General features: G+C 37.3%; 2 protein-coding genes across 2 annotated transcripts; both read left to right on the forward strand.

Annotated features, from left to right (window-relative positions):
• Positions 1-3,692: 3,692 nt before the first annotated feature.
• On the forward strand, positions 3,693-6,086 carry LOC131637036 (uncharacterized). The gene is made up of 3 exons (XM_058907601.1): positions 3,693-4,234; positions 4,384-4,491; positions 4,807-6,086. Exons 1-3 carry the CDS (start codon positions 3,725-3,727, stop codon positions 5,674-5,676), a joined length of 1,488 nt encoding a protein of 495 aa, XP_058763584.1. The 5' UTR covers positions 3,693-3,724; the 3' UTR covers positions 5,677-6,086.
• A 320-nt stretch (positions 6,087-6,406) lies between these two features.
• LOC131637035 (G-type lectin S-receptor-like serine/threonine-protein kinase At2g19130) lies at positions 6,407-9,825 on the forward strand. Its single transcript, XM_058907600.1, has one exon. The coding sequence runs from the start codon at positions 6,557-6,559 to the stop codon at positions 9,035-9,037; it is 2,481 nt and encodes an 826-aa protein (XP_058763583.1). The 5' UTR covers positions 6,407-6,556; the 3' UTR covers positions 9,038-9,825.
• The last annotated feature ends 1,795 nt before the right edge of the window (positions 9,826-11,620 follow it).

Here is an 11,620-nt window from a genome sequence, read left to right on the forward strand (position 1 = left end):
TCAAACGGAACGAATAAGAGCCATAATCCAGGATCCTTGAGCCCATACCGAATTTACTGGTTAATGGTGCATGTTGTATTTAAATGACCTAATGGATGTATGCAGATGAATGTGAAACTTTAAGCCAGTTAGAAATAAAAATTAGGTGGGCAAATTTTGGGGTGCAACAATAATCACTAACCAATTTTTTTGTTTGCAATTAATTGACCACCATGTTTATCATTACTAATCAGCATAGTTACTAATTATCATTAGAGTGCACTTAGGATTTATACTACTACAAGTTACAGGATCACTAAATGGAAGTACTACAAACATAATGGTGGCCCTCCCCATTGAGGCTTGCGCCTCTGTGCTCTAGGGTGTGTGGAGGCAGGTGCCTCCCATAATATTCCCTTTTTTTTCTTTCTTTCCAGCCACACATACCTCCTCTATCATTCGTTTCTCACTCGATTAGAATATCAGACCAACACAACACATATTCACAGGGACATACCAACTATACCAACATTAACATGGAACAATTTTTCAACAACGAATTCATCAACAATAATTAATTTTCAGTATCAACCATAACAATCAACACAAACAGAAGCAATTTTATAAACCCAATCCCACATACTATTCATCATGTACCCTATTATAGAGTCAGAACCCCACCCTTACCTTGGATTGAAGGCTGCTCTAAGACTCTCCGATCGAATTCTAGATTTTCCCCCTTTTTGGTTCTCCTCTTCTTTGCACCCTCACGTTCCAATTTTTTTTGATAAAAACCTAATCTCCTACTGCCACTTTTAATCCTATTTTATTCTAATTAATTAATATAGTATTAATTTTACTCTATTATTCCTATTGGGCCTAATTTCTACACTCCCAATTTGCTACACACAATTATGAACTACCCAACACAATTAATCTCATACAGGACTAATACTTATATTAATACCATTTCTAATATTAATAATACTAAATAATACTTTAGTAATCGACCGACTAATCAACTTAAATAATCAACTTAGCAACTTAATCACAATAATTCACGACAAATAATCGAAGATAATTTAATTAAATAATTACTAAATTACGGGCGTTACATTTGACCGTATTAAAGGTTGATTCAGTGTACAGGAGACAATGGATCATAATGAGGGTAGGCTAAAAGGGTATTATCGCGTCAAACTAGATAGAGTTTGGTGTGACTGTGGAAAGTTCCAAGCCTTTCGTATGCCTTTCTCTTACATTATTGCACCATGTGCACATTCTCGCATGGATCCTATAATACAACTATCCCCCGTTTACAATGTCTAAAACGTATTAAATGTGTATATCAATACGTTCTCGGTCGTAGCAAAGGAGGATTATTGGTCTGCTTAACAAGGGGGCATTGTTTGACATAATGACCAGATGCGGAGGAAGAAAAAAGATTGCCCTAACAGCACTTGTATTGGAACCGAAATGGATACGACAAATAAAATGATAAGATTATGCAGTACATGTCGTCAACCGGGACGCAATCAAAAAAATTATCCGAATATACATAATTTTTAAATGTCAATCTTGATTTGTAATTTATTTGTTGTAAGTAAGAAATTTTAGTTTAAATTTGACTTTCATTTCATATTCAAGTTAACATTTGGGTACAACAAACTTAACACAACCATGCAAAAAACAACAACACAATAAAAAAATAAAACAACTAAGCACATTATAATAACTATGAGATTACAACCATCAAGATAATATGGGCTGGTCTAAACATCATCATGAGAACATCATAGTCTTTTTCACAGGTTTCAAGAAACGAGTTACTCCATTTTTGTTGGATACCGTAACTTACCTTTCAATTCTTTTGATATTTTCACCGTCAAGAATGTCCCCGTATAACCATCTAATCAGGCTCTTTTGAAAATGCTCGAACGTCTGCATATTCTAAAGTTTGATCTTCATCGCAGACTTTGTTGGCGAAAAAAAGTTGAGCACCTCTTTTGAACGCTGAAAACAATGGACGGGTACTGGAAGATATTTATAAGAATGAAATAAGAGAGAAATGTGTAAAATGGTTGAAATGGATGGTTGTATTTATAAAAACCCAAAACAACTGAGTATTCGCACTAAACGACTACTACACTTAAAGCTTAAGTGAATGTGCCACAATGCATGGCTTGACAGGGGAGCATGCGCCATATGGTGTGGCGTCTCCTCCTAAAATACAATGCATGCGCCATATAGGGTGTCGCATCCTCTGTGTGCCGATTTTTTAAAAAAGTTGTTAGTTTGATAAATTTTTTGAAAGTGTGATTATTTGGGTAATTTTAAAAAAAAATGTGATTATTAAAAAAAATCCATTCCCGTATGTGCATCTACGGAACAAAACAACGTGAAAAAAAAGTGCTTCCGGAGGTACATCTACGGAAGCAGGGGGCATTTTAGACAACTTGCATGGTGCAAGAGAGATCTAAGGGGTGGATTTTTCTCATTTATCATCTTCTCCTCCCCCATTCTTCACTTTTCTCATTTCCAAAGTCTCAATCTCTCTCAACATCAAAAATCAAACTTCCACCAAACTCAATTTTTTCTCTCGAGTTCGGCTTTGAACATCAACATCAACAATCAACAAATTCAAACATTTTTAAAACTCAATTTAATCGGTATGTTTTCGAGTATTTCCCGTAATAGAATTAGGATACAAGGAAATAAGTTAACGTTCAAAACTCATTCCGACTCGTTTAAAACTCAATTTAATCGGTATGTTTTCGAGTATTTTCCGTAATAGAATTAGGATACAAGGAAATAAGTTAACGTTCAAAACTCATTCCAACTCGTTTAAAACTCAATTTAATCGGTAGGTATTGTTTGTTGAGTTTTGCAATGTTTTGAATAGTACAGACATCATTGTTGAGGTTTGGAAGTTGTAGAACATTCCGTAGATGCATCTACGGAACAAGTAAACGTAATAAGCTTTGGATGCTTCCGTAGCTTTATCTACGGAATAAAGAAAAATCATTTTTTTTTGTTTTTCCTATTTTCTTTTTTGTTTTTCCTTTTTCCTTTTGATTTTAAAATTTAATTGTATCTAATTCGGCTTTATTTGTAATACGCAGACATTATGGCCAACCATCCAGACTGCATTATAACTAGGAGGATTGCACAACATGCATCCGTGCGACGTGCATAGATGCAGATAGTCGCACATGTGACAGATGACACCTCCCTTCCATGTGTTGTATGATGACAATAGATTTAGTTCATATCAGCTACAAAGTTTTACTCGTAACTTATGATACATGTAATTTATGATACAGGTAACTTATGATACATGATAATGTGTTGGTCAACTATGCTCCCGGAGAGTTCAATTATCTTGGATAACGTCTAGGAAGTTATGTTTGCTTTTTTGGGGACCTTATTTTGTTTGAATATGGATTAGAACTACAAAACTCATCGGTCTTAGTTTGACCACACTTTTTATGTCTGAAACTAGAATAATTTGGATATTTTTTAAAAATATGTACCGCAAGGTAAAAAAAATTGTGAAAGTGAAACATGGCGGCAAGCCCTTTTTCAAAATTTCCCACTTGAACCAAAAAAATGAACAAAAAAATTCAAAGTTCCCGCCTAAGATTCAACAATACAATCATTCGGCAAATACAAATACAATTTCTCATTCTCCTTCACACTTTTTGTGACTTGACACTCGAACCAGTCTTTTCTCTCGTCGCCAAAAATGGAAGATGGGTTAATATCAGTAGACCGTTGGGCAATGGGCAGCGAAGCATACTTCCTAACCCACCTCCACTCCGATCACACTCACGGCCTCTCTTCATCTTGGTCCCATGGCCCACTCTTCTGCTCCTCAATCACCGCCAAACTCCTCCCCATCAAGTACCCTAATCTCGACCTCTCCCTCCTCCGCATTCTTCAAATCGGTACCTCCCACACTCTCTCCCTCCGCTCACCTTCTTCTAACGATTTCACCACCGTCCATGTCACCGCCATCGATGCCTGCCACTGCCCCGGATCGATTATGTTGCTGTTTTCGGGAGATTTTGGTTGTTTGCTTTGTACCGGTGACTTTCGTTGGGAGGCTGATTGCGAGAAGGTGAGGATCGCCAAGGATATGCTTAGCGATGCTCTAAATGCTCATGGTGTTGATGGTGTTGATGTTGTTTATCTTGATAATACTTACGCTAATCCTACCTATGATTTTCCATCTCGTAGTGTAGCCACTCAGCAGGTACACTGCATTTCTGTTTTTTCGTCACAATTTGAAACATTCATGAGTTCTCGTTTTGTGATAATGATGTTAGGGTTTAGAAATTAGGGTTGTTATAAAAGGATTGTGCATTTTCTATTCCTAATGACTTGGCTGATGACTGATTTCAGGCTATTGATATAATTTCGTCCCATCCTGATCACGATGTTATTATTGGAATCAATACTCTGGGGAAAGAAGATCTCTTGGTTCAGATTTCAAATGCACTTAACATATTGGTATTCTATTTCTCTTCACCTTGAAACTCTTCTCATCATGCTAGTATGTTTGTTTTATGTGGTATTTGAGGAAAATGGTAAGCAAATACTCTTATGATCTTAAGTTTCTAGAGGTCCTGTGTGTTGGTTAGTTAAGGTTCAACTGTGACAAAACAACAGGGGACATATTTAGTTATGGTTCATATATAAATTGTCATGTTTATCTCATATTACAAAACTTTGCATCTTATATTTTGGTTGCTTGAGATAATTTGGATTCAGCATTCTACTTCACTCTATTGCTTTTTAACTGTTATGCTACTTTTTCATTTGAAGATTTGGGTGTGGCCAGAGCGGTTGCAGACTATGCATCTTCTTGGTCTCCCTGATATATTTACAACAGATACAACTCTTACTAGAGTGAGAGCTGTTCCTATGTATAGCTTTAGCATTGAAACATTGGAGGCGTTAAATCTAATCCGTCCAAATACGCGTCCGACTATAGGAATTTTGCCATCAGGTCTTCCATGGGTAAAGAAGTCTCTTAAAAAGGGTGAGTTTCTCTCTGGTTCTTTTTTGACATCGCGGTATAAGAGAACCAGACGGAGTGCAAATAGAACCCAGGTCCTGATTGATAAGCAAATGGACAACGCAGGAACTCCCAAAAAGTTTGACCAGTATATATTTTCAGTTCCCTACTCTGATCATTCGAATTTTGCAGAGCTAGAGGATTTTATAAAGTTTGTCAAACCAACCCGTCTAAAGGGCATTGTTTCTCCCTCTTCATGCTATATTGAACCCATGTACTATTTTGGCCGACTTTGTACCGGTAACCAACCAGTACAGAAGCTACATACCGTGTCCGAAATGATAGAAAGTGGTGATTTTGAAGATGATAATGCTGAGTTAGATAGAAACAGAAGCAAGGAAAGTTTTGAAATGAATGAAAGTGGTAAAAGGGTAGTAACAATCAGCCCCGAAACTTCATTTGAAGATGATAGTGTTGTGTTAGATAGAAACAAAAGTGGTAAAAGAGTAGTAGCTCTCAGCCCCAAAACTTCAGTTAGAGGTGATGGTGATATTGAGCCAGATAGAAACAGAAGCAAGGCTTTGAAGGTTAAGCTATCAGGTTTTCGTATGAGAGGGTTAAACATATTCAGAAGAAAACATCGTGGAGCTAAACTTTCAGACTATGTTGAAGAATGATAATGCCTGTAAATGATGAGGCATAGCTGATCAGGGATGATGTTTACTCAAGAAGTTGGGGACTGCTTTTGAAATCCATGGTACAAGCTATGAGCTTCTTTCCACCTAGCTCAATATAGATATATTAAATTTTGTTTGTATAAAGGTTAGATGATTATCAACATGCAATTGGACGAGCTTTTGTACTCCTCTTATAAAGCAATATATAATTTGAATTTTGAGCATTAACATCTGCTTGTGACAGAAGAATTGTAACTTGACTTTACCTTACCTATTCTGTTGATAACCTAGTATTGCACGATACTACGATTCACGTGTTGGTTTAAATATTATAGTCAATTTACTTTAAGCGTCTTTGGGTTTGATGTTCGATGATCTACGGACTACGTGTTATGCCTCTATTTCTTGTGGTCTCTTTACTGACACTTGTCAAGAGGTCCAAAAAACTATAGTTGGTTGGGTCAAAACAAAATAAATTATGTTCCCACTTGTATTTCATTACCAAAATGGGCTGATCCGTATTTTTTTTATAATAAAAAAATTTAAAAGCTACAGAAAAAGTCCTTAAAAACTCTAAAACTTTAGACTTTTGAGCTCCTCATTTTTTTATTATCATATAAAACTTCAAGGCTTATACATTGCGGCCAAATCCAGTTACATTACAACAGTCATTTTCAAGTTTCAACAGCCTTTGTTGACTTCACATATAAGAACAAAATGGAAGATACTATTTTCCACACACCAACACGACCAAGTCATTGGTTAGACCCGTTCACCCATCACTTCTTTTCTCATTCCCCACCCAGCAATCACATACTAATATCTAGCTTCTATGACAACAATTACAACTTGAAACCAAACCATCCACAACATTAACAACATGAAGAAAAGACCATGCTTCATGCTTTGTCTCCTCATCATCTGCTTCTTTTTGCACACCTACCCTTCACTTTCTGCTTTGACCACCATCTCATCAAATCAATCTCTTTCTGGTGATCAAACTCTTGTCTCCAAAGATGGCAATTTTGAATTGGGTTTCTTCAATAGTGGTAATTCCTCTAACTATTACATAGGCATGTGGTACAAAAAAATATCTTTAAGGACATATGTTTGGGTAGCAAATAGAGATGACCCAGTTTCTGATAAAAGTGCTTCCAAGTTAGCTATTTCTGATGGTAATTTAGTTGTCTTGGATCAGTCTAAAAATCTAGTTTGGTCAACAAATTTGAGTTCTACTAGTTCAGATTCTGTATCTGCTGTCCTTTTAGATACTGGTAATCTTATATTAAGTAATAGGCCTAATGCATCAGCATCGGATGCTCTTTGGCAGAGTTTTGATTTTCCATCAGATACATGGCTTCCTGGTGGCAAAATTAAACTCGATAAGATAACTAAGAAGCCTCAATATCTTACTTCATGGAAAAACAGTGAAGATCCAGCAACTGGTTTGTTCTCTCTTGAACTAGACCCTAATGGAACCAATTCATACTTGATTCTTTGGAATAAAACTCAACAGTATTGGACAAGTGGTTCTTGGAATGGACAGATATTCAGTTTGGTTCCTGAGATGAGGTCAAACTACATCTACAATTTCACCTTTGAGAATAATGCTAACGAAAGCTACTTTACATACTCTTTGTACAGCAATTCAATTATATCTCGATTCGTGATGGATGTGTCCGGGCAGATCAAGCAATTTACTTGGCTGGAAAGTAGTCAGCAATGGAATTTATTTTGGTCACAACCAAGAGGACAGTGTCAGGTTTATGCTTTCTGTGGTGCATTTGGTAGCTGCAATGAGATCTCAAAGCCATCCTGCAACTGTTTGAATGGTTATCAACCAAAGTCACAATCTGATTGGGATCTTGGTGATTACTCAAGCGGGTGTGTGAAAACAAACAAATTTCAATGCGAGGTATCTTCTAATCCTTCTAGTGGTGCCAAAGATAGGTTCTTAACCAAATCAAATTTGGCTTTGCCTGAAAAGGCACAGCCTGTTGCGAAAGCTGGTTTGAGCGAGGAATGTGAGTCAACATGTTTGAGCAACTGTTCCTGCACCGCATATGCTTATAACAGTAGTGGTTGTTTCATTTGGAGGGGAGAACTCTTGAATCTGCAACAGCTTTCTCAAGATGACAGTAATGGACAGACATTGTTTCTCAAACTTGCAGCATCTGAGTTTCCTGATTCAAAAAGCAATAAAGGAACAACCATTGGTATTGTTGGAGGTGCTGTTGGTGGTATAGTGATTCTCCTTGTTCTTGTTCTAATTCTTGTGATTAGGCGAAGAAAGAGACTATCTGGAGCAAGAACTTCTGTGGAGGGCTCGTTGATAGCATTTGCATACAGAGATTTGCAAAATGCAACAAAGAATTTCTCAGAGAAACTCGGAGGGGGAGGTTTTGGTTCTGTTTTCAAAGGAACGTTACCTGACTCCAGTGTTATAGCAGTGAAGAAGCTTGAAAGCATTAGCCAAGGCGAGAAACAGTTCCGAACAGAAGTGAGTACTATTGGGACTGTTCAACATGTCAACCTTGTCAGGCTCCGTGGTTTCTGTTCTGAAGGCGACAAAAGGCTTCTGGTTTATGATTACATGCCAAATGGGTCTCTGGACTCACATCTATTTCAGAACTCCAAGGTGTTGGATTGGAAAATAAGATTCCAAATTGCTCTTGGAATAGCTAGAGGATTGACATATCTTCATGAAAAGTGTAGAGACTGTATCATTCACTGCGACGTGAAGCCCGAAAACATTCTCATAGATTCTGAATTTTGTCCAAAGGTAGCAGACTTCGGCCTTGCAAAGCTTGTTGGAAGGGACTTCAGCAGGGTCCTAACTACCATGAGAGGAACAAGAGGTTATTTAGCTCCGGAATGGATTTCAGGGGTGGCTATTACCGCTAAAGCCGATGTTTACAGCTACGGAATGATGCTTTTTGAGCTTGTGTCAGGTAGAAGGAACTCGGATCCTTCTGTAGACGGTCAAATTAGATTCTTTCCTACATTGGCTGCAAACACAGTACACCAAGGAGGGAATGTGATTAGCCTATTGGACTCTAGATTGGAGGGGGATGCCGATGTTGAGGAGATCACTCGAATCATAAAGATTGCTGCGTGGTGTGTTCAAGATGATGAAACTCATAGGCCATCCATGGGTCAAGTAGTTCAAATACTTGAAGGGGTGTTGGATGTTGCTTTGCCTCCAATTCCTAGATCCCTTCAAGCTTTTGTTGATGACCATGAAAACATTGTTTTCTTCACTGATTCAAGCTCCACTCATAACTCACAGGTTAAGAGCAATGTTTCAACACCCTCCTCTCAAGCTAAAAGCAACATCTCATCTACTAGCACTAGTTCTTGAAGATATCAAATTCCATGCTGTTGAGGGAATTCCACATTCACACATTCGAAACATTGGTCACGACTCACAAGGTCGAAACAATTACTGATTTTTACGTTTTATTTTATAATTTAAAAAACCGAATTTAAATGTGAATCGTTTCATATTAATTGAACAAGCACTAATGTCTCAAATGTGTGAATTCCGCGACTTTCAACTGCGAGGAAGAAGGGTCCATCCTTGAAACAAAATTAGCAGGACATGTTTTAAGGATTTCTCTCAATTGCTTGTGTTACAATAAGCTGTGCCATAGTTTTGACATTGAGGTATTTAATTGTAATGCATAGTTTTTTAGATGAACTATTGCCTACATTACTTGTATATTCATCCTAAACAATGTCAAATGAAAATTCATATATCTGTTTTGTATTTGTATGCCAGTGCTTCAATGGGATTTCAGACAAATTATCAAAGTTTGGTACATCAAGCAATATTTTGTTACTATAAAATTGCTTTGGTGAATCCGTATCTTTCTCCTCATGATTGAGGAGTCGCTGAATATTAAATATGAACGTTTTTCTGTTAATTAGTTGTTAATGCATCATTATATAAAGTTAATCATTTTTAGACTAAACATGATTGGTAGGTAGCTGAAAACAACCAACGGTCAATTTAAGAGGTCAGTCGATTATGTCAACTAAATTGAAGTGTCTAATAATGGAAGGTTTGAACTAATTATGAAAATGGTAAAAAGTGAGAAATTTGCTTAGTTCAAATGGCATCCAATGTTAATATATTGTGAGATATTAGGTCGAATTCTAGTATGCTCAAGGGTTAGCTTTTTGGTTTGACAGGATTAAGCATGAAGTCGAAGTTTGTTTACATGCTGGTGTCGAAAATGTTAGGGTTGTTAGCATGTTAAATTAGATTTTAGTGTTTAAACTCTAATTTGTTAAGTTAGCTTGTGTAATGAGCCTTGTGGAAAAAGCCCATTAGTTAATATGTTAGGTTTTATTATAAATAGCATACTAGTCTCTCATCATTACACACTGTAAATCCTAATTTAGGGGGAGAGAGGTTATTTGCTATTCTTGTAAATTTGTAATCTTGTTTTTTAAGAGAAAGTAAAAGAATAGCAGTTATAACCAATTCTTGTGTTCTTCTTCTTCCTTGTTCTTTATTTTTTTCCTTGTTTTATATTTTGTTATTGGCATTGAATTCACAACAAATTGGTGCGGTGAGCGTGGAGAAGATGCCTTCAACAAAGTATGAGATTGAAAAGTTCAACGGAGTGAATGATTTCGGTCTGTGGCGCTTGAAGATGAAAGCCCTACTGGTTCAGCTGGGTTGCTTGGAAGCGTTGAAGGGAGAGGCAGCCATGAATGCTGCATTAACGACAGCGGAGAAGACGACTATGATCAAGAAAGCACACAACGCAATTTTGTTGAGCCTTGGTGATAAGGTTCTCAGACAGGTATCAAAGGAGACGACGACATCAGGGTTATGGATGAAACTTGAAAGTTTGTACATGACCAAATCACTGGTAAATCGACTCTACTTGAAGCAAGCTTTGTATTCATTCAAGATGATTGAAGATAAAGTGTTAGGTGAGCAGTTGGATATGTTCAACAAGCTGATTCTTGATCTTGAAAATATTGATGTGAAGATCGATGATGAAGATCAAGCGTTGTTACTATTGTGCGTTTTGCCTCAATCACCTGCTCACTTCAAAGAAACTCTCCTGTATGGAAGGGAGTCCCTGACCTTTGAAGAAGTTCAACCAGTCCTGTATTCTAAGGACTTAAACGAACGAAAGGAGTATAAACCTTCGACTGTTGGTGAAGGTTTGGCCGTTAAATGAAAATTATTGCGAAAGGATGATAAGTTCGACAAGAAGAAAGGCAAAAGTCAACAGAAGTATTATAGTGGCGAAGCATCTGATATTCGATGCTATCATTGTAAGAAGGAGAGTCACACAAGAAAGGTGTGTCCTAAACGACTGAAAGATCATGGAGGTAAGGATAATGGCAATGCAGCCATTGCTTAAGATGATTTTGAATCATCTAATGTCCTTGTGGTTTCGAGCAGTGACTTTAGGAAGGAGTGAATTATGGATTCAGGTTGCACTCGGCACATGACTTCAAACAAAGACTTGTTCAAGGAATTATGTGATCAAGATGGTGGATCAGTACTGCTGGGAAACAACAAAGCTTGCAAGATTGCAGGTGTTGGATCTGTGAGATTCAAGCTTCATGATGAGTCAATAAGGTTGTTGACTGAAGTCAGGTATGTTCATGAATTGAAGAGAAATATGCTTTCTCTTGGTGAATTCGACAAGAAATGATATGTTTTCTAAGGAGAGAAAAGTATCATAAGAGTCATGAAGGAGTCGAAGGAAGTCTTGAGAGGCGTGAAGAAACAAGGCTTGTATACCCTTGAGGCTGAAGTTGTAAGTGGTTCGACAAATGTTGCATCCACAAAACCTTTGTCGAAGACAGAAATCTAGCACATGAGATTGGTCCATGTCAGTGAAAGCAGTATGGTCGAATTAGGGAAACAAAATCTGCTTGGTGGAGACAAAGTCGAAAAGCTGAAGTTTTTTGA

This window comes from Vicia villosa, unplaced genomic scaffold, assembly GCF_029867415.1.
Source record: "Vicia villosa cultivar HV-30 ecotype Madison, WI unplaced genomic scaffold, Vvil1.0 ctg.001897F_1_1_1, whole genome shotgun sequence".
NCBI classification, from domain to species: Eukaryota; Viridiplantae; Streptophyta; class Magnoliopsida; order Fabales; family Fabaceae; genus Vicia; species Vicia villosa.

Coding starts and splice junctions, on each gene's coding strand:
- LOC131637036 (XM_058907601.1), top strand. CDS start 3,725: ATGGAAGATGGGTTAATATCAGTAGACCGTTGGGCAATGGGCAGCGAA. Junction 4,235..4,383: donor GTAGTGTAGCCACTCAGCAG/GTACACTGCATT, acceptor GACTGATTTCAG/GCTATTGATATAATTTCGTC. Junction 4,492..4,806: donor CAAATGCACTTAACATATTG/GTATTCTATTTC, acceptor TTTCATTTGAAG/ATTTGGGTGTGGCCAGAGCG.
- LOC131637035 (XM_058907600.1), top strand. CDS start 6,557: ATGAAGAAAAGACCATGCTTCATGCTTTGTCTCCTCATCATCTGCTTC.